Below are 23,737 nucleotides of genomic sequence, written 5' to 3' on the forward strand. Positions count from 1 at the left end.
TTCTGGGAGGTAGCTGTAAAAGCTCTAAATTATTTATCTTGCTTATCGTGTACCTTGGTACTGATAAGAGTTTATAACATCTTTTCTTAATCAAAGGCAGAGAAGGAGATGACTTATCTGATTGGAAATAACTGCCATGATTTTGTTTCTTTTCATTTTAATTTACTCGCCATAATTATCTAGTAAGCACCAGCCATGAGGAAATACAACTCCAAGGTTTTTGTAGCTGGAAGTGACACTGAGACTTGAAAGGTGTGCATTGAATTTCAGTGCCACAGAACATGAGATGTTTATAAGAAGTCAGTTAAGCTTATTTCATGCTACAAACCCCAGATCTCACTGCAAGCTCAGGGTTTTACAGTGGCAGAACCTACATCCACACCAAGAGTACGATGAGAAACTCAGGATAATAAAAAGGCAGTAATTTAATATACGACAGAGATTTGTAAAGGAAACATGTACCATCCACACTGCTCAAAAAAGAAACCCAAAGGAAATGGAGAACTAAAGGCTGAAACCCCATCCTTCAATGTGCCTGCAGCCTCAGGATTTGTTTAAACCAATTTTGGAACAAGCTGCTGATCATGGCGTTCCCTTTGCTCCTCGCTTTGCATTCTGGCTCCTCTTGGCTTGTGGGCAACACAGTGAGTCAGAACAGGAAACTGATGCAGCTGAAAACCAAAGGGACTAAAAGAAAAGATTGGGCTTTATCCAGATGAGCTCCTGATCCAAGTCACTGTTTAGTTGTATCAGCACTGGCACAGGAATTGTTGCGGGCAGGAGGGACAGTGGGACCACACCTTCTGGGAACAACCCACTCTTAAGTCAGCCGAAGTCATGGTCAAAACGCCATCCTGTTCATTGTGGACAGGATTACACAAATTAAAAGACATTTTTAGCTGTATTGTCTCTCTAAAAACTCCTTCTGTCATTTTACAGCAGGATTACTGGCTAAAGATAAAGAAAAAATATTTATTGAAAAGGAGCTGTAATTTCCAATAGGCTGATATTAAATCTTGTAACATTTCCTACCTGTTTTTTGTGACTATTTGTTTGTTTGTTCTACTGCCACAGAAGGTTTCCCTGAACTATAACCAAGGGATTTATCCAAATTATGCTTCAAAAGTTGCTCTCAGAGTGTGTCAGGTAACCCAATTTAACTGTTTGAGACACCACTGTGACAGAACAGGGCACACTTGTACCCTAAATATTGCCAGGTGACACAAATGCTAGAGAGAAAAGTTTAGAAGAGAAATATGCCCAAACCCAAAGCTGCCTGAGTATATTTCTTTGCCACATTTTTACAGGAATGTTATTTATGCCAAAAATATGGACCTACAACATGACCTTAGTACAGCAGTGGCGTCAATCTTTGTAGACAGAAAGAAAAAATTCAACGGCAAAAGTCACAAAAAGTAGATGTAAACAAAAGAGATTTTAGGATTTCTGGGAAGGCTGGAATGTAAATTTTAATAGGTAACGGCTTACTTTGTCTCTGGCTGTTTTCTTTAGCTTCCCAGGGTAAAGGGAGTGAGGAGTGACTAATACTCTGTGGAAGTAAAATCAGTCCTGTAAATTATAGATGCACTGAGAATGAATACATTAAAGTTTATCTGATAATCTACAATTCTTTTTTCTGATAATCTGGGAGTCCTTTCAGTCCTGTGTCCTACTGAAGGAATCCCATCCTTTTTGTAAGCACATGCAAAGTATTTAAGTCACAGGGATGGTTCAGGGATGTGAAAAACAATTCACATCAGCAGAAGATAATTTTTTATATACTTTCCTGCCATCTTGCCTTACACTCTTTGATTTCTGAGATGTGTAAGAGACATTTTAAGCAGATACAGGAAAGCAGGATCAGCAACAATCAAGGTGTGCAACCAAAGCCAAAGCACTCCCAGCCTCTCTAATGATTCACCCAGATTGTCTGGGGGAAACAACTGCTAAAGGTCACCAGAATATTCTCAAGAAGGCACTAAGATTTCTTTATCTCACTGGAAGGGTTTCAGAGAGGTTCCACAGAGGTCTGTGTTCTGTCTGTCATCACTCTGTGTTTCCACTGATGACTCAAGGAAGAAATAATGAATAACCTGACCACATTTTCAAATGACTCAAAGTGACTCAATGGTAAAAGAAGCTGCTGTTTTAGGGACAGCCCTAGAACTTGAAATAATCTTGAGAATTGCTGCAGTGCTTTGAAAAACAGGATGCACTTTGATATGGGTAAGTAGAGTGTGTTATACAATAGTCAAATGCAAAAATAAAATGAGAAAGGATGGACTTCCAGCAGTCAGGCAAGCAAAAACTTGGGAGTGAAGCTAAATGTGAGACTACAATGTCAGTTTCTTGGAAAATAAGAAAAAAAAATCACACTATTTACAAATGTGTTATAGGTAAGACATGGAGCATCTGTGCTACACATTCCCTGGTTAGATGCCAGCTGGGGTATTGCATTCAGTTTTAGGGATAAAACTCAAGAATGAACTAAAAGAGTCTAAAAAAAAGTAACAGCAATGATCTACATGTTCAGAAAACATGACCTGTAAAGAAGAACTTGAAAACTTCCCAGTTTCCTCATCTACAAAGGGGAAAAAAACTCAAATAAGAACCCCACAAAAACAACAAATAAACTCTCCCCGTCCCCAAATAAACCAAACTAAAACAAAAAAACCCCACCAAAACCCAAAGAAACAAACAACCCACCCCCAAAAAACCCCAAAAACCCCACAACACCATAAAAAGAAGACTGAAGGAAAATACCTCAACAGTCTCCAGACATGGTGTGTTTTTGCAAGAAGAAAAGTGATTAACTCTTCTGGGTCCACTGGTTATGGGATGAGAAGTTATCTACTTAGCCTTTAAAGAATTCTTAGGTTGGACTTTGGGAGAAGTTTCTGAGTGTAACAGAAGTGAAGCACCAGCACGTTTTGCTAAAAAAACCTCTAAAATCTCCATCACGGGAGGTTTTTAGCAATGGATTTAAAACCTCCCCATTTGTTTATTATTATTTCCATATAGTTTATTGTGTTGGTGGGGGGAAATGAATTTTTAATGTTCCTTCCTTCCAGGCTTGTTTTTTTTTTTAGTTTCTATTTTTGTCCAATCTTTAGAAAAATATATACAGTCTTAGTATGGTAATTCAGTGAGAATTCCATGTATGCATGTTATGTACAAAACCCAGTTTACAAACCATCTATACAGATGTAAATTTTCTTTTCCCCCTCCCTTCAAACAAGTAGCCTTATTTATGAAATAGAAATATTCTGAAACAAATATTGTCTGAGTAATGTATAGTATGTGATAAAGATTACATATTAGTTTTTGGTGACTGCGTAGGAATAAAAAGAAATTGTGCTGCAAATCACAAGTCTGCGTGGACCAGACTTACTCAGGCATTGCAACAAAAAATGTTACCTGTGCTTTATTTAAAAATAGGCATTTCCAGGTAAATTCAAGGCTGCCCCTTTTCTTTCCTGATGGCTTTAATATGGATATGCTGGGGTGGCACCTGCACAGCTCAGCAGTAAAACTGAGTGCCCTTCCCAGCACTTCAGAAAAAAAAAAGGCCACTTACCTTATAAAACCTAATGGATTGAAGAGCAACAGAAGGAATTCCCATCTAAATGCAAATCAAGGCAAAGCCATTTTGAATGCAAGAGTAAACTAGGAATGGTAATTTTCCCACCATTTGCTACTGCTCCCTACTACAATTACAGTTCTGCACAACTGAAGTAGTTAACAACTCTTCTCCTGATGAGCTGTCAAAGAACAACTTACAGTTTTTCCCAAATGTATGTCATAAATATGTTTATTCTCTTACAATCTGTGTGAAATTAATTTAGAACACTTCCTGCTTATTTTTGCTTTAATTTAGCCTGGTTTGTAAAGTGGAAAAGGACAAGTTACCAGGAAAAAGAAAAAAAAACCAGGTTTAATCTGCTGGTTAAACTGTAAATCAAACTGCTACTTGTTTTTTGCTAGAGTGTGGTAACTGATATGGTGGGTTTGGGACGCTGGGATCACTGAGGCTGAGGTCAGGATCCCAGCTTGGATCCCTTGTGGATCTGAAGGTGCCACCTGTGTGCTGCCAAGGCTGCAGGGTGGCAGGCCCTGAGGGTGTCTGAGGACACGGCTCTGGTCTCACCTCAAACACCTCAAAAACCTCGGGGTGACCAGAGCAGCTGGGCAGCAACTGTAATTTCCACCATTTATTCCAAGGAAACTGCTCCAAGCACCAAACAAACCAGTAAGGAAGGGGATACCCCATGCAAAATACTGGATTAGAGCTTTTATTTCCCACATCCAGAAGGAAAGTGATACAAATTGCTTTAGTCTGAAAAGGCTTTTGAAATACCAAATGCTATGATCACGTCTGTGCCATGTGTAAATGAGGGTGGTGGCAGCTCAGATTTTACCATTTGTTTAGAACAGAATAACCAAGCCCCATAAACCAGCCTGGCACTGACAATGTCCCCCAGTGAGTCCTTACTGGGTTCAGCTGGGTGCTCTGTCCCTAAACTGATAAATTGGGGACACAACTGTCCCACAGCAGATATGAAAGTGAGGGAGCACTTAAATATAAATATAAATATAAATATAAATATAAATATAAATATAAATATAAATAATATAAATATAAATATAAATATAAATATAAATATAATATAAATATAAATATAAATATATTTCCTGCATGAAGAAACTCTAATGATTTCATTTCAAAACAGCTCAGACAGAGCTTGCCACTGGATAAAAACTCTACCGTGGAAGGATTTTTTTATTTCATCCCAATCTCATCAGAATACAACTCACCCAGTGGTCCTAAGCAGGAGTCTTGTGGCATGAAATACAGAACAAGTGTATATTGCTTTTACATTTTATAACTAGCAACCAGCTTCCTGCAAATCAAACCCAACCAAAACCCCCAAAACCAAACCAAAGGGAAAAAAAGAAAAAAAAAAAGAAAAAGAAAAATGGAGTGCATGCTGAACGAGAAAAGATGACAAAATGGAGTCTTCATTTCTACTAAATCCTCACTGCAATACTGAGTGTTGGAATCTGCTTACCCTGGAGATACATGAACCAAAGGTGCAGAGAGATTTCACATTTTTACTGGTGAGCCCTTCCTAAGTATTTCTGTATGGAAATGAAGTTTAATCCCAGTGAGTTTTGTTCCTGACTTAATTGCGAAACTGAATAGATTTGCAGCACTTCCTTTGATCTAACAGCAGAAACAAAGAACCTGTGTTGCACACAGTGTCCTCCAGCTCCTCAGTTCAAGGCAAAGAAAAATGGTCCCAGTGAGAGAAGAGTTAAGCACTTCTGAAAAATAAACTTCAAAGGAGGTAAAATATGAAGGAATAGACAAGATTCCAAGCTAAACTCCTAGAGAGAAATCAAGGCAGGAGTAGGAAAGAGGCAGGATTTGTTTACATAACCTCTAATCTGTGGCTGTGTCTGATCCTGTATCACTCTGCTACTCAGATAAGGTGGAGTTTAGTCAAGAATATCAGAGGCATTCTCTAGACAAGCCCTTGTGGCCAGCATTCCTTCCTCAGATTACTCATGTTGGGTATAGGTGGAGTCCAAATCACAATTATCAGTGTGACATGTTATTAATCAAACAGCCACACAATTTAAATTCTGTCCTTTTGAAGAACTTTCAGAGAAGTCAAGTGCTTATGAGGAGCTAACCTGAGTTTGTTATGAATACAGATGTTACAAGTGTTCTACCTGACTGCAAACACAGGGATGCCGCTTAGTTTTAATCTCTTCCAGAGTTTTTAAGTGTTCTTGTCTTAAATATTTATTATTGTATATGATCAAAAAGACACACTTCAGCTGTTTTTACACATAGGCTGGAGTGCTCCTTGGGTTCTTTGAAATAGAACCAACCTCTCATCACACTCAGGGGCTCAGTTGAGAGCAAGAGGGAATTATTGCTGGAGAGAGCTGCAGCAATCAGGTACTAATCATGATTACAGTAGATATTTTCCTGTGAAAAATATACATTAAAAAAAAAAGCAAACAGAACATTAAGATACTACTAATGGTAGAACACAAGTAAACATTCACTAATTTAAAGTGAATGGGAAAGAAGAAAGTGAGCCCACATGGATGTGTGTCTCCATTTGCTGGCATTGAATACAGGATTATTCATGTTAGTTAAAGTTATGCACTTACTTAAGTACTTTAGCTGGATTGAGGCCAGAGTACTGATGAGTAATCTGCAGAACCGAGGCCATTGAGAATAACAAATGAAAAAAAAATACTCAGAGCCAAATCTGATTTAAATAAACACATTTACTATCTACCATTTTGCTTTCTTCAGCTCAGTGTTATATTTCAAAGCTTAGGCATGAGTAGTGACTTCACTGAGTGAACACTTATTACACCAGCTTTCAGTGATATTTTTTAAACTTAAAATGAAACATGTTTTCCCTAAAAAAGCCTGAAATTAGCTGATACTACACTTTAGGCTTGAGTAAACATCACAAAATTCTATAACAGAATTGTAGTCTATTGTAGCCATGATATTTTATGAAAAATCCTTTCCTTAGGATTTCTTTCTCCTGAGAAGCTGAGAAGCCTCAAGAACAAAATGTAAACAATGGGTATCTGTTGCTGTGGAATGCAACAGGTGCATCTGTGATTGGTTTCATGTTTTCTAATTAATGGCCAATCACAGTCAGCTGGCTCAGACTCTCTGTCTGACACACAAGCCTTTGTTATCATTCCTTCTTTTTCTATTCTTAGCTAGCCTTCTGATGAAATCCTTTCTTCTATTCTTTTAGTATAGTTTTAATACAATATATATCATAAAATAATAAATCAGCCTTCTGAAACATGGAGTCAGATCCTTGTCTCTTCCCCCATCCTCAGACCCCTGTGAACACCCTCACAGTCTATCATCAAAATGTAATTTTAGAATCACAGAATGGTTTGGGTCAAAAGGGACCTTAAAGATCATTTAATTCCAACCCCTGCCCTGGTCAGGGACACTTTCCACTAGACCAGCTTGGCTCAGAGCTCCATCCTTGAACACTTCCAGAGATGGGGAATCCACAGCTTCAAGCCCAGTGCCTCACCACTCTTACAGTAAAAAAATTACTCCTAAAATTTATTCCAAACGTTCCCTCCCTCAGCTCAAGACCATTTCCCCCTGTTCAATCACTACATGCCATTGTGAAGAGTCTCTCTCCAGCTTTCTGTAGCCCCTTAAGGCACTTGAAGGTGCTCTCAGGTCCCTCTGAAGCTCTCTCCTGTCCATCCTGAGCAGCCCCAGCTCTCCCAGCCTGCCATTCCCACAACCATCAGCACTTCTGAAAGGCTGAAATCAGATCTGTCAAACCAGGGCATCAGATGTAGGGCAGAGTTACAAAGGTGCTTTTCTGAGAAACTCAGACAACCTTCAGCTCAGAGCTGAGTCACCCACAACCTCAATAAACCTTCAGGAAATTGGCAGAGACCTGGGCTGAACAAACACCTCCTGTGTGCCACGAGGTGCAGCAAGTGCAGCTGAACAGAAAAGGAGCAGCTGCTGCAGGTGGCCCCTTTCTGCTGGGCTCAGCACATGAGGATCCCAGGAGGGCTCCACAAGGAGCTTTTGGGAGCTCTGTCAAAGAGGCAGGCAAAGATAACAATGTCTTTTTTTCCCTGCAGCTCTAGGAGGACTTTGAACACTGAGGAGAACTTCCTGGTAGCACCTGGAGTTTGTGTGTTTGCATTAGATTTCAAGCCCACCCCAGAGGTGACAAACTGGAGGCATGGGTGCTACCAGGGGCCCCACTCAGGCTTGTGAGCCTCTTATCTCACAGGAGCTGCTATTAGGCACAAACAAACCAATATATTCATAAACCTCCTTCAGCACAGACACTACAGTTGGCCTGTAATCTCCAAGTAAATTAATTTTTGACTAAAAGCTGTTTTTCAGATGGCACTGAATGTGCATAGCTTGAGGAACCTGACCCTCTTCCTGAATTCATTCCAGATGTACTGTTGATCACTCCAGGCCTTGTTTTTGTGTGCTACTTCTTTTTATTTTATTGTTATACACAAAAGAAACCTGCAATGACAGCTCACACAATGGATTCCTTCCTTCTGCCATGCTTGTTTTCCCTTTTCACAGCCTCTGAACTGCATCCTTGCCTCACTCCAGGTGCAGTGAAACCAGACTGCACTCAGTGGTTTGACATCCCCTGGAAGCACTGAAACAAGGGCTGTGCTGAGCAAGAAGCCTATCAAGCACATGAGCTCAATGTTTCATGGCTACAAACAGGATAATAAAGGGACATGCAAATAGTGCTGAGGCTTTTCCCTGTATTCCAGGAAGTGGAATTGAAAAAAATAATTGGAATTATTTCCACACTAAGGGATACACCTCCAGCTAGCCAGCCCCATGCTCATCTCCCTGCAGAGCTGCTGGAAATGCAGAGACAAAGGTTCATTCATGGGCACTGGGTGCTTTCAGTGTGGAAATGGCAAATGCTGGGGTCACTGCACCTAACCTGAGATGCAGATTGAGTCTGTAGTGAAATGTCTGAGAAGAGCTGAAATTATTTCTTGACATGCCTCCCTGGGGCTCAGAAGAGCAGCTGACTTCACAGTGATCTTTTGTGTAAATCTTGATGTGCTCTGAACACATAAGAGCTTCCTGGCCACAGTACAGCCTGCAGCATGAAAGCCTGTTGCTACAAACTTTAAACACAACAGATTCTATCTATGCTTAGCTTATCTTAAGCCACTTGCAGCTCCTGTTCAAAAAATATCTGAGTTATGTAGAACTTTTTAATGCATTTACCACTGTAACATTTCTGACTTAGAGCAGTGTAGCCCCATTTTTTATAAATGGGAAACTGAGGCACTGGGAGACCAAGTTACTTAGGGCTGCACAAGTGATCTCTGATGGGGCAGATGGTTGCAGTCAGGGGTCTCTGATCAGCTACTGGCAATATTTTTCTCCTCTTCAAACTCTTGCTTTCCTTAATGACTCTTCAACTAAAACATTCATTCAATTCCATTATTTTTTCCCCTGAAATAGCAACAGCCAAATCCTGGAGGGCATGAGGAAAAAAACCCCATCTATATCTTCATAGTGTAACCTCTGTACCCATAAAATCTTTGATGATGGATGCAACTGCTTAATGACCAGTTCATATTGTACCACAGCCATGCCCTCATGGGAAAAGGAAAGCAAGTTGGGCACTTTCTGACTTTCTGTGGCAATGATTTTGTACCAAGAATTGTGTGGCAGCAATGACAGAAATGATTGTCCCTCTGTAGTCAGCCCAGGTGAGGTCACACCTCAGGTGCTGTGTCCAGTTCTGAGCCCCTCACAACAAGAAAGGCATTGAGGGGCTGGAGCACGTCCAGAGAAGGGCAATGGAGCTGGAGAAAGGTCTGGGGAGTGAATTCTGTTTGCAGGAGCTGAGGGAGCTCAGGAGGGCTCAGCCTGGAGAAAGGAGCTCAGTGAGACCTCCTCACTCCCCACAGCTCCTGCCAGCTGGGGCCAGGCTCTGCTCCTGGGAAACAGTGACAGGACAAGAGGCCACAGCCTCAAGGGGCATGGGGGGGAGGTTCAGTTTAGACATCAGGAGGAATTTCTTCATGGTAATGGTTGTTAAACATTGGAATGGAGGCCCAAGGAGGTGGCAGAGCCACCATTCCTGGATGTGTTCAAGAACTGACTGGATGTGGCACCAGTGATCAGTGAAAGATCAAAGATCTCAGAGGTCTTTTCCAGCCTGAATGATTCTGTGATTCTGTGTTCCTCACAATGAACACAGCCAAAGAGATCAGCTTTGGCAGTGTCCTGTTCCTGTGTGCAGGATGTCTGCTGGGATTTGCTTTTGTTTCTGGCAGGCTCCAGGGAAAGGGTGGGACAGGGCTCAGGTGTCCTCTCTCATAAACCCTGTCTGCATCAGGAGCTGTTCCCATGTGCACAAGGAGCTCCATCCCAAGGTAGGACACACCAATGTTCCCAAGTAAATACAATCCTGACACCCACAGAAATGCCAGACACACAACAGCAGGCAGAGAGCAACCTTCCAGCTGCTGCTCTCCCTGCCACTCACTCAGCAGCAATTTCCCATTGTCACCAAGAGCTCCGCTCCTCTCCTCTCCTCTTTTAATATTTTCCTCAATTCTTTTTTTATCCTCTGTCCTTCAGCTTCCTTTTTCATATCCAGTACCTGCTGTTGTCATTTAAAAATATTTTAATAGACCATAAAAATTGCACAAAGACCCTGATCCAGCAAAGTGCCTTGACACACACACAGAGCTTTAAGTGCTCCAGTACTGTTGACTCCAACAGAGCTACCATTGTGCTTAAATCCAACCACACATTGAAGTGTTTTCCTGGATCAAGGCCATCCCCACACTGACATCAGCCAGAACAAAGCAGCACCTGAAATTCAGCAACATAAAAACACAGCAAGCCCAGCCAAACCCAGTGCTGTAACCTTCAGGTTACCTTTCCTCAGTGCCTTCTGTCACTGCCACCTCTGTTGTGGCTACACATGCACTGCAAGTCGTGTTTGGGAACAACCCTGCTTAAGCCAAGGCTTTCTTACAGTTTTAGAATTTGCCAGGCCTGTTTTGCTAGGTCAGGCTCTTGGACAATAAGGTCCCCAGGGCAAAAAGCATGTTTATTTTTCTGCTTGAATCATATGTGCTCATATACCACAAAATAGCAATTGGTAACTTTCTGTTCAGAGGTACAAGGAAGAAGATTCTCTGCATACCACAGGTGACCTGATTTGTGCAGTTGTCAGTGAAAAAGTGTGATAGATCAAAATTTCAGAAGTCCAAGGTATTAACCTTAGCACTGGCATTTTACTGTAACCCTAAACATGCAAAAAGACTAAAGTAATCCCTCCCTTCCTGAATTCTGCTCCCTCCCTTTCTTTTGCTAACCTTCTGCCTCCATTACTTTTTCATTCTCTGTTGATTACTTCACTGGTTTACACTTCAGCTTATGAGTTCCATATGGCTGGAGCCTTGTCCTTTGTTAATCATAAAATAAGATTATGTACACCTTGGGCCCTGTACAAATCATTATTGTCTTCCTATAAATGCCTTCCACATGGCCCCACCCTCGGTTCCAGCTGAGAACTGAGCTGCTGTTGTGAACCAGCTCAAAGAATAAATATTTTGCATTCATTTCACCAGCACAATGGAAACATTTTTCCAGGCTGCTGCCAAGATGGTATCTAGTTCTCCTCTGACTCAGCAGCCCATGCAGCTGACTTTCAAATGGCCAAACCTGCTTGATTGTAATCTTAAAAGAAAAAAAAAAAAACAAAACCAAACCACAACAACCACCTGCATTTTTAAAGAGCTGTATTGCTCTCCTCTTGCTCACGCAGGTAGTGACACTATAAAATGTGAAAGATGGGAGAAAGAAGCGGTGAGCCCTTTTTGGGATGTTCCTTTTTATTTCTTCCAACTTCACCAGTTTATTTCATCCAGTCAGAGAAAGGGATTGGGGAATGTTGTGAGGAAGTGAGAAAGGAATTTGATTGCTTCACACAGAAAATTTCCTCCTGGTATCAACCAGCCTTTTACATTCTTTAAAGCTCTGTTGGCCATTAAACACAGTGTATCTAAAAATTTAATTCAGACAAAACTGGGTTAAGAGAGATGAAGATGGCTGGGAATTCTAAGAGTTCCCTTCCATATAATTTTTTTTCCTTATTCTTATGTCACTTTCCCTCTAGTCCAATCCAGAAGCAGGAAAGGTGCAACCAAACAGGTTCAAAGCTGTTTCTCTCTCCTCCATTCTCATGGGAAAGCTTTGCTCTATAATCCCTACTGCTTTGTGAATAAACAGCCCTGATGGTGAATAATTTTAGTGTTCCAAAACTGTCCAGATACAGCTGGGAAGAAACTGTCAGTGATGACCCTGCATGGAACTGCAGCTTTATATTAAATCACAGAGCAGGCATCTGGCTTCTAATCACTGATGGAGGCTACTCCTACCAGAAGTTCTGATATACTAAGCAGAATAACAGGATGCTTATTAAATTAACAAGTCTAAAATTCCAGATAAACCATGCCATGAGAAATCAGTTCAATGAGTAAAATGAGGCTGTCCCTCCAGCACCCTCTTACATCATGGTACTTAACCAAAAGATATCTATTTATACAGACATGGCACTTAACCAAAAGATATCTATTTATACAGACACACCAGGCCAGATCCTTAGGTTTAGCCTTTTTATACCATGCATAGTGCAGGATTTAGGGTGATAAAAGTAATTTAGGGTTAAGCTACTAACTCTGTCTCTTCAGGGTGCTGGGGTCATCATTTCAGTACCAATGAGTATCTTAAAAAAGCCCCCGAGATGCTCTAGTTTTAATTGCCTTAGCTACTTATAGCCTTATGAGAGCTGTCAAAGCAGCTGGGAATTGATTGGACTCAGCATTCTGGCTATTCATCCTTTCCACCTCGCCTTCCTCCTTTTGATCTAGGCCTAGGAGGAACAGGAATTGTAGGATTTCATGTCATTAAAATAAATCCTCCACTGAGTGAACCCATAGATAGATGATTAAATTATTTCTGTAGCTGCAGAAAAAGCCACGAGTTGACATAGACACACGTTTCCTTAGGGCAGAAAAAATCATCTTTATGCAAAAAATTTTCTCTGCATTGTAAGATTGATTGCACAAATCTGGACACTGCAATCAGAACAGAAATATGTGAGGACATCAGTGTTTCAGAAGGTTGTGGTTGAACATTTTTTCTTCTAAAACCAGTAAATGGCTTTAACAAAAAAAAAACAACCGAAAAATTAACCAATATAAAAGGGATAGCAAGATGCTTTTTGCATATTCTAAATACTAAAATGGGAGAAAAACACCAAATGGGATGCAAAAGATATGACTAATGGGGAGAAAGTGAAGTGAGGAAACAGAATATTAATAAAGGGGAGCTGTGATTAAAAAGTAGTGTGATATAGCTGAAGCTTTCTGTTTTTGTAAAGTTCAGGTTCATTTATTCTGTATGTCCCACTAATCCTCACTATGGACTTTCCAATCATATTAAATAATTCTCCTGTGAACTTATATTTCATTTGATTCAGTGGAGACACCATCATGCTCTGTCAAAGGAGACTGAAATCAAATCAAGTGGGCTCCAAACATTTTCCCAGCAGTATTTTTGGAATTGTTGAAGGGTTGATCACAGAGTGATTACTTTACTAGGTTTGCAACCAATTAGTTATGTGCCCACTGTTGGAGAAATATTTTAAATTTAAACACATTTTCACATGGATAGCAACAGCTCCCACAGGGAAAAAGGATTAAATAAGGATAGCTGGTTACAGCTCCTGGGATCTCTTATGGAACACAATCACCTCCCAGGAGAGCTGCTATTAATGCATTTAAGAGGAGCCTGGACACACCAGCACTGCCAGAGCTTTGTCCCTGCTAAATGACAGCCTTTGGGGCTCTAATTTTGGTGATCAGTTTACTGTGAGGTGAATCAGAGTAATGTCCTGGCACTCTCATACACTGCCTTCAACCACACAAATACTGAAATAAGGAGTTCTGGTACATTGGAAAACTGGATTCCTTTTTTTCCCCAGTCTGTACTTTTTTTTTTGTTTGTTTGGTCTTTTTTTTGTTTTTAATTTGGTTTTTTGTTGTTGTTGTTGTTGTTGTTTTTTTGTTGTTTTGGTTTTTTTGGGTGTTTTTGGTTTGGTTTGTTGTTGTTATTTTGATCTCCTCAGAACCAAAGAACACTTTTCTGTTCTCCTCATGAGATTTCAATCTCTTGACTCACCCAGCAGATTATGGAGCTCTGCTGGGTGGAATGGCTTTTTTTTGGAGAGAGGCAAACCCAAGGAGCTGCTGCACACACACATCCTGGTTCCCAGGCTCCTTGCCAGCACAGGGAGTGATGTAACAGCCTCTCTCTCTCACTCTGAACAAGTTAACAGCTCTGTTTTGGAGTTTACTACATTTTGGCTAAGAAACAGCATGAATAGCTTTGCAGGGAAGTGCTGCTGTTTAACAAGTGAGTAGCTGCAGGAACAATCTGCTTTCTCCCTTTTATCCAGGGCTGGAAGAGAGTCCCAGCTGTACATTACATCTCTCCTCTCCAAATGCTGGAGCAGCAAGGACTGTGCAAAATGAATAGAGCCCAGACTCCCTTCTGTGTGCTCTGACTGCAGTTTTACCAGGATTCACTCACACAAGTCTCTGACTACCTCCTGGCTGACTTTTCCTCTTGTTAAGAACATTCAGGGAAATTTCTTGGCTTGGAAGTTCTTTGGGGGACAGTGGCTCACTGCACAATCATATGGACAGGACCATTTGTAGGCATGTTCTGCCTTTGTCACTTCTTGTGAGCAGAAGAAGCCCCAGCCTTGTTTTCCACCCAAAGGGACCTCTCCAGTCTGGAGCCAGCACCTCCTGCCCTTCTCATGCAGGGAAAGGGAAACCAGGAGATGAGGTAGCACAGAAATGCTTGTGTTTGCAGAGTAGTGCTATTTTCACAGGGTCTTGTGCATCAGAGGAAGAAGAAAGGATGAAAGAAAAGGATACAGCCACATAATGCCCAATGTACCACATTCCACTTCAAAACACAGACAAGATGGAAACAGGGCAAACAGGTTTGGTGCTGAATTTACAACCTCTCTGCACTTCTATCATGGTTCCTAATGTCACACTAGAGAAGAGTTATCAAAAATTTACCACTCACTGCTTGAAGGTTACACCATCCAAACAAACACAAGGCCAAAGTACAGAACAGTGAACTGCATTGTGAGAAATCAAATTGCTCCTTTGCCGTTTCATGCAGCACACAGTAATCTTCAGGCACAGCTTTGATCTCTTATCAGCTGCATCTCTCATTATAACCTTCAAACTCAGGAACACCTCCCCATGCAGGGGAGAGGCTGGCAGAGCTGCTCTGTGGTGTGTGACAGCCCAGCAGCTCCAGCTTTGGGCACCTGACAGTGCCTGGATCAGAAATGCAGCACCTGGAGCCAAATCCTTCCTTCCCAGTGAGGCCCAGAGGCTCCTCAGCCCCCTGGATCTGCACCATCCCCTGCAAACTCCTCTCAAATTCCTCAAATTCACCCCCTCAAACTCCTCAGACACAAGTGGAGCTACTGCACTCCCAGCTTAAGCAGCTCAGGAAGGTTTCTAAAGTTAGGTGGGATAAATCCAGGCCTTGGTGATTACCACAGACACCCATTTAGCATGAGGTTAATTGCTCAGCTTTGTGTACTGGGTTGAGATGATTTGCTGAAGGAGGATCTCCCTCTCTCAGGAGCTGTCTCCCACTATTTATTCCCCTCCCAGAAATGAAGGTTTAAAAATCACATTAAAATGCCCACTGTTGGGAGTGCTACCAAAACATGAAAGGTTTTGGCTACATCTGCTGGGAAATAAATATTTTTATTCTTCCCTCCATATCTTCTCTCTTACTGAACAGATTTAACCATTCTGCACCCAAGTCTCAGACAGGTCAAAAAAAATTTCAGAACCAGCTTCAAATGCCATTAATTATAAAAATGGGATAAGATTATTTCCAAGTCCTGATGCTACATATCTTCCTAGAGTCATCTGTTCTTCTGGTTTGATTTTTTAAAATTTATTTTAATAATATTTCTAGGTCTGGGTCCAGGGGTTCCTCTTTCCTACTGCAATCATGATTCATTTATAATAGTTCTGGGGTCTCACATTATCATTATCAGTTAAGCAGTGTAATAAGTAAATGAGATTTCAGTTGACAGAAGCCTGTAGATAAGAGTCAGCTTCTCATTTCAGATGTCAGCACAGAAGATTGCATATCATTGAACTGATCACCTAACAGCATGGCCACTATGAAACCATTTATCATAAAATTTATAGTATGTTTCAAAAATAACTGAAATTGTTCTGCCACCAAGTAGTGATGTAAGTAAAGAAGAAATTGAGTTTTCCTCTTACAGATTCGTTTATGGCACATGATTGTGAAATGATGTATTTGTTAACACACAGCTGAGAATAAATGAAATGTTTGAAATACAGTACTCAAGAATGTTTGTATAGTGCTGTTGTATTTGCAGAGGAATGTTGGGTCAATAATTTGCAGGGATCAAAATACATAGTGCTGAGAGAACACTCATCAGATTCATGTCCTTCTGCAGGAACTGAGCTTTCCTCTCTAACAGTTTCTCCTAGAAGAGAATGGCAAATCTAATCTCTCTTTTCAGTCTCAGTTGAAAATGAAACATGCAGAGCTTTGCTCCTCACTGCTCTGTGGCTGCTGACATTTATTGCCAAATAAACCAAACCCCCATTGATTCACTGGCAGCCCGGCACACTCACTGCTCTCAGACACAAATGAGTACAGAGGGTACCAGACAATCAGGTGCTACACATCCCACACATTTCTGTGTCTTCTGAGCAGGAGGGAACTGAGTCCAGCACTCTGAGTTACTCCCCAGACTCTCTCTTGTACATATATATAACCACAACTGTTCATAAAAACCTGCTGAGAATTCTGTTTCTTTATTCTGGCATCTTCTGCTCAGCTTCATGTTGTCTGAATCAGCAAATAATCAAAAACAAAACAAACTTTTCAGTCTTTCAGTCAGTGGAATGTGCTAAGATTATGCTGTTTCCTCACTTCTATTCTAACAGGTACAAAAGACTCTTCTGTAGCTGCATAGCACAGATGAACACATTCATATGCAAATAGCATGACTGATTGACTAAAACCTACCCAAAATATTGTTGTATCCTACAAACCTTTGGGTTTAATAATTTCTGCATCCCAAGAATATACTGACATGGAAAGGCAGTGAGCTGGCTGCAGAAAAGTTACTGCTGGAGTTCCCTAACTATAAATGTAGGACTTATTTTATTTAATACTTTAATTATTTACTTTTGCATAGCAGAAAAACAAAGTCTGTAATTTGTAAGGAGAGTTTGGCTTGCCTGATCTGAAAAAACAAAAGTTGGCTACTGGTACAACAGGATGTAGCAAACAATGAATGAAAAAGGCCATTAATTATAAAAGCAAATATTTATAACCTGTCCATGAAAAAATGATGTTGAAAATCAGAGATTTCCTGGCCTTTACAGAAGGGGCCCCCAAAATAGGGCAGGTGTTTTGTGGGATGTGTGTGAATGACTTGAAAGCAGCAGATGAACTCTGATGCAGAACACAAATGCTTTCAGCACCACAACAGCTGCTGCTGCTGCTGGAGGTACCTCACAAAGCAAAAAGGCTTTGGGGTTGCTGTGTTCAGATCCTGGAGCAGCTTCCCATGGGTGAGTGGGAGGAAACTTCCTGCTTTTAAATAAATTACTGAGAGCTGGAATGAAGCAGGACTCATAGCTGTTCAACAGAGCAACCTCATGAACCTGTATGCCCTTTACAGTTCTAGGTTTCTAGATACAAAAAATGTTGAAGATTTTCTATTTTGGAGGGGAAAAAAGGGAAGAAAAGCTGGGCAAGGCAGATGCAGGGTGGTTTACTCTGGTGACAGATCACAGTCTGCTGGTTCCATGAGTCAGAGGAATGGAAAGATACAGGCAATGCAAAGGAATTAACACAAAAGGAGAAGAGCAAAAAGGCAGAGGAGAAAGAAAAGAGAGTGAAGCCCCTGAGGCTCAGGCTGGCCAAGGGAGAGGGAGGAGGCACAGAGCTGTGCAGTACTGGGGCATCTCAGAGGCTGCAGTTCATGTTCTCCCAGGAACTGCAGAAACCACTCTAATGAAGACACCTTTGCCAGGTGGGAGGCTGGATGAGTGCCCTGGTAGTGCTGCCCTTCCTTTTCTACTCTCTGGGCTGGGGCAGGAGGTGTGATAGCAATGACTGCTATTAGTCACCAGCTGTCCCAGTGATCTCAGACTCCAGAGGCAGCAGGGACTCAGAGCCCCTGCAGCTCAGACTGTGAATTTCTTTTTTATATGCTCTCTTTGGCTGCTAACTCTCTCATCAGCTCTTCTTAAGGGAGATGAAAGGAAATCCTAAATAAAATTTTATCCACCTCTAGGGTGGCGTCTCAGCAGCGTATCCTGGGATCTGAAGCCATTTCAAAACTCCCTTTGAAGGCAGTGCAAAGATTAGTTACTATTTGGGTAAATCAGGAGGAAGCCACCTCCTCTGGATTCCCAGTGCCCTCTCAGCCAAACCCTGAATTAAACTGATGTAAAAATCCTTGTTCTCATTCTGTCCCACAGAATGGACAGCCACACTGCAGCCCAGCAGCTGTAACACAAGACACAGTGCACACATATTTCCCACTGGAAAACTGGACACAAGCTTTACTTACAGGTTTTGAGGTAGCACAGGGAGCTGGTGTCATGATGGGAGGCTTGGCTGCACTTTGTGATGGAGGCAGAGAAAACCTCTGCCCTGTGTCTGGAGGTGAGGAACAGTGAATTCTTGTTTCTGGTCTCTCAGGCTCATGCTTGTAGGATTCCAGAGGGAACGTGGGCTGCTTGGTCACTTGTGTTGGGGTAGATGGAGAAGAGGAGAGGCCAGAGGCTGTGAACAACAAAAATGCCCAAAGATCAGCTCAGGTGAGAAGCAGATGGAGATCTCAGCTTTACAGAAATCCTGTATTTTCCAGCACATTTCCCCAAACTAAAAGTAGAGATCTCACCTCCTTGCTTGTGAAAGGGAATCTGTGCCTTGTCATTAAAAAAACCCTTTTAGGCTGGTTGAACTGTCTGATCCACTCCAGAGAGGCCCAGTGGCAAGATGGGAGTGCTGGAGGTTTGTCTTGTATCACCCTCCTGTCTGGTTGCTTATTTCTAAAATGACACTCAGCATGGGTATTACTTTATTGTTGTCATTTTAATACTCCTGTGAGTCTCAGGATTACCTTTATCTCATGGCACATGGCTCAAAACCTTTAATGGCTGCTTTTTCTACTTCTTCATTATTTTAACAGTATCTCAGCCAGCAGCAGAAATACAATTAGGAGCAGAGACAAAAAGGAAATGGAGCATATTTCTCCTGAGCCACAGTTTGCTTTCTGTAAAGCTCTTGTACAGCCTTTGTATAAACTAAAATTGTTTTCAGCTGCCTTTGAAGAGAAAGATTGATCATATCTTTTGCCAGAAATCAGTGTCAGCAGCAGATAATAGCCCTTGTGAGCACCCTGTTTTTATTTGACACGTGTATGTACCCCAGCTGTATTTTTGGTTACGTTCCTAGGGCAGCTCTGAATTGTGAACAAACAGATTTAAACTGTGTTTATCACCCATTTAAGAACCAGCAGACATCCACCACCAGTCAGAAAATTCAGGTTCCAACATCTGTGTTTCTTGTTCTATGTACATCAGCAAACCAAGGGTGGTTCCAGTATAAATCAGGACAATTAGATACATAAAAACCATGGGGCTGAACTGGGATGTGTATTTTTAAGTGGACTGTAAGACCTCTGAATTTGGCTCATTTCTTGTGCTCCCATAGATCTGTGTAGATGATCAATTAATCCAAAGGGGACTCAAGCCCATCAAAATAGAGCAGATTAATGAGTATAAAAGCCCAGGCCACTCAAAGGAGTGTTTGGGAACACAATGTTGCATTTTCATGGTAAATCTGGCTCCTTGGTGGGAGCTTTCAGGGCTCCACCAGAGATTATTGCACCAGAGGTTTTTTCCTAAATTCCCAGACTTGGAACACTGGACATCCAACAACTCAGGGAGGGATCTATCACTTGAAGAAATTATTACTCCTGACATATCTGGGGAAGAGTTGGCATATTCTGTGTTTAAAGGAATTAACATGCAATATGTGTAACTGTTCTTTACCTATTATTCTTCTTTGAAAACAACTTCTCTTGATGGCTTTTACATAATAAGAGACTTAACTCTATAATAATAGAGTCACTCAGCAGAAAACCTGCAAAATAATTAGGCTCTAATATATTTTACTAATAGTGGGTTTAGTGGTACAAAGTGCTGTATTTATTTCTTTCAAAGAAAACCTTAATTCTCACTGATAAAATTTAGCTTTGCTGGAATGAGAAAGGACTCTCTGCTCAGGCCTATCTTTGGTCCTTTTCCAAGCTTGCAGCTGGACTTCCAGTTAATTTGATTTTTAAGAAGCCCTGCAGCTCTGCCAGCCAAGCAGCAATGCCTCAGAGGGGACTGGGGTTGGGGGCAGGCACAGATGTTGGCAGATACAGATGTTGGCAGGTGTGACATGGCACAGAGTGAGGCAGGAACCACCACCCTGACATTCTGAATGTCCTCAAGCCCTGCTCATTTCAGGGGACTCGAGAGTGTGCTCCACTTCCCTAAGGACTCAAAGAACACCTAACTTGCCTGTTCAGGTTTTGCTTGCAGACAAATTTAAATAAGCAGTTCTGGGGAAGATGCTCCTCTGTGTTTTTATGGAACAAATGTTCCCTGAGTGCTCAGACTGGGAGCTGAGATAGCTGCAATCGATGCAAATGGAAAACCACTAAAAGGGAGAAAAACACCATTAGATCTTAAAGTCTTGATGCTGGGATGGGTTCATTGTGTGCTAATCTATTCTGCAAGTCCACAAGAACCATTTCCAGTTCCGACAGGCTCTGCCAGAAGAGCTTTTACCAGACATACAGAAACCACACACTCAGCAGCCCAGCAAGGCTGCCAAGAGCAGAGGACATCTGTAGGACACAGGGACACATGGATCAGAGGGGACCATGGAAGCAGCACCTCCTACATCCTGTGAAAACTCCTGTCACCTCATCACAGACGTGTCACAGCCCCAGCAGGACAGACAGCCTGGTTTCCATCTTACAAGAACATTCACTGGTGGCGAATCTCCTCTTGGATGCCAGCCTTGGATGCTTGGCATGAGCTTTTATGGATGAGGAGCATCTGTGACTCCAGCACTCTGAGCCTTAGAACTGTTTGTTTCAACCAGGCACTTCAAACATGAAGTACTTGCTGTGAGGCACACCCTAATACATCTGAGATTCAATTTGTCTGTGACTCAGTTTCTGCACAGGGTTGGAGGGAAAAATATAATTATTTTGCAGGGTACTTGATAAAATTAATGTAATTAAGCTTTTCAATCTTTTATAAGCCTACCTCAGAGTATTATTGGGGTATCTATGTTATTTACATTTGTACAATACCGATATTGAAGTCATAATCACATAGGAAATGCTAAATTTTTTACAAATATTGGAAGAAAATATTTTGGCTGCTGTGATACAGCCTAACACCCTAAACCCTATGAAAACAGCTTTATAAAAGCCTTCCACATCAAAGAATGAAAATCTGTAATATATCTCCAGAGCAAATCAGTTCAGGAGTAACAGAACTTTGTATTGACTTTAGTCCTATTGGCCTGACAACTTAACAGCAGCACTGGTGTAAATATATTATCAGTACCTGCAGTGGGTGCCTGCTCTACTACAGCAGAAAGAATCCAGTGAAGAGACAAGATACAACTCCATCCCATGGCCAAAACCAGTTTATCTGGGAGAATGTACTTAAAATAACTAAGCAGGGAAAACCAGACAACAATTCGGGATTCTTCTATAATGAAGCTGAAACAATTCCATGTGTATGTAGGATTTGGGGGAAGAAACAAACTTTGACATTGGTTACAAACCCTACTAGTTCTGGTAACAATATGAACAAAATGTGGTGTTTTCATGTAATGAAAATAAATAGCTGTCCCTTTTTAATAGCAGAAAAGAATTCTAGAAAAAAATTAAAAAGAGAGAAAAGGGTCTAGCAGACTGGTCGTTGTGTCTCTGGCTACCAAAAGGGCTTGTCCTTTGGGGTTGGAACTGGATGATCTTTAAGGTCTCTTCCAACCCAAAACATCTGATGATTCAATTATTCTATATTTCCTATTGATTAACCCTATCCAGTTCTGAAACAGCCTGAGAGTTTTGCTGAGTGTTCTGACTCATTCTCACATTACCTTTCTCAGGACAAAACAAGAGCAAATAAAGAGGGTAACTCTGTGGTCTCCAAATTGATGAATCATAAGTACTAACATTTGCATAACTGATTATGCATATGAATAAGAATATTCATGAGATTCACAGGAATATGTGGTTCAAAACAACTTTCATATTACAACTTCACATGGGATGTGGATGTGAGATCCCTGCAGAACTAGATGGCAGACTTGGAGCAGAATGGGGCTGTCTCCAGCTGCCCTCCCCCTGTGGCAGGGACAGCACACAGGGATGGCCCAGCACTCAGTTCTGTGCCCATATTTGAGCAGCTTCAGCTGGGATCAAGCCACACATCATGGGTTGGGTGCAAAAGCCCCAAGGAAGTGCTGCTGGAGTGGCAGTGCCCACACTTTGGCTCAAGTCACACCCAGGGCTGGCTGGTATCGAGCTGGGCACATACAAAACCAATGCTGCTCCTTGCACTTGTTTCTCTAGGTATTTACAACAATTTCTCTTAAATAAAGCCCTTATTTTGCACAGCATTTTATTTTTCAGACACATACTTAGACACTCTGATCCAAACCAGCCCTCCAGTGCTACAGAACAGGAAAGGATGAAGTGCTGCCTCGTCATCTGTGTAATCCCAAGGGAAGAAGGGTGGATGCCCTCCTACACTTGCTACATTCCCAGGGTGACACCCCCAATGAGTTCTGTCACCTGCATTTCATGCCTGACCAGGCAGGATGCATCTGGTGGTTTCTGGGAGGCAGGATGCTCACAGCCCAATGATTCCTGCCAAAGCCTCCCTTTTCATCAGCCCTTTTCCAGAAACAAAAACAGCTGCTGCCTCCAGGAACCCTTGGAGCCACCTGCCCCCATAGGATGCTGGAAGGGATTTCAGGGATGTGCTAACACTCCTTTACAGAGGTTTGGCTTCAGGGGACAGTGACAGAGCCACACTCCTCATTGAGGGCCCTAAGGATGGAGCCAGCAGCCTGCCCTCAAAATTTTACTTTTACATTTGTGTACTTAAGTTGCTGAAACTGGAGAGAGTTCCTGGCCATGAAAATGAAATCACTCTTTTCTCTTTCCCTACAAATCACACTTCAGTATTCTCTCATCCCGTACCTGATCAAAGAAATCATAACACTGCTGGTACTCAAAGCTGTGGCTAAAACAGTTTTCCAAGTTTATATATAGGGACACATTCATTTGCCATTTAGAGTGAAACTTCTCAGGAAAAAACAAACAAACAAACCAACAAAAATTCCCAAAAAGCCACAAAAAATCCCCACCAAAAACAAAACAAAAAACCCCTCAAAAAAAAAAAAAAACCACCAACAAAACAACCAAAAAACCACAAACCAAAAAAAAAAAAAAAACCCAAACAAAAAAACCCCAAGAAGAAACCCAAAAGGAATTTCCATTTGCAGTGTCTCCATGTGACACTTTTTGTCTTGACTCTTTCCCAGGACAGCACTGTCCTTTCATTTGCATTCTCAGCTGGCAGTGAAACAGAGAAGGCTGCAGGCTGTGGCTGCTGAATTTTAAGTACCCTGCAGCACAAGTGAATCTGAGCTGAGCTGCTGGTTCATTAAGCTGATTCACTCCTCAGACACAATACTATGCTAATTCTGACGCATAAGCAAATCAATGCAAATGATGTGAAATGAGGTTTAATGCCACTTAATGGCAGTAAAGCCCTGAACCCATCAGCAGGTAAATGGTTACTGCCTGTTTCCATCCAAACAGTACTGATGACATTGGCACTAAATGTTGTAAAATATCCGTTAGTTTTAAAAAAATAAAAAAAGAAGTCTGAAGAGTAAATCTGAAGAGCTATTGTACCAAAAAATAGCATGGATGCTGCC

General features: G+C 41.5%; 1 protein-coding gene across 5 annotated transcripts in view; it reads right to left on the minus strand.

Annotated features, from left to right (window-relative positions):
* PRKAG2 (protein kinase AMP-activated non-catalytic subunit gamma 2) overlaps nt 1-23,737 on the minus strand; it is a 223,118-nt gene that overhangs the window by 49,939 nt on the left and 149,442 nt on the right. For all 5 annotated transcript variants that reach the window (XM_005480431.4, XM_026796612.2, XM_005480432.3 and 2 more), the window contains one exon: nt 18,279-18,493. In XM_005480431.4, the coding sequence (XP_005480488.1) occupies nt 18,279-18,493 (215 nt within the window). The remainder of the gene's footprint in view (nt 1-18,278; nt 18,494-23,737) is intronic.

Source organism: Zonotrichia albicollis, chromosome 1, assembly GCF_047830755.1.
Source record: "Zonotrichia albicollis isolate bZonAlb1 chromosome 1, bZonAlb1.hap1, whole genome shotgun sequence".
In the NCBI taxonomy this organism is placed as follows: Eukaryota; Metazoa; Chordata; class Aves; order Passeriformes; family Passerellidae; genus Zonotrichia; species Zonotrichia albicollis.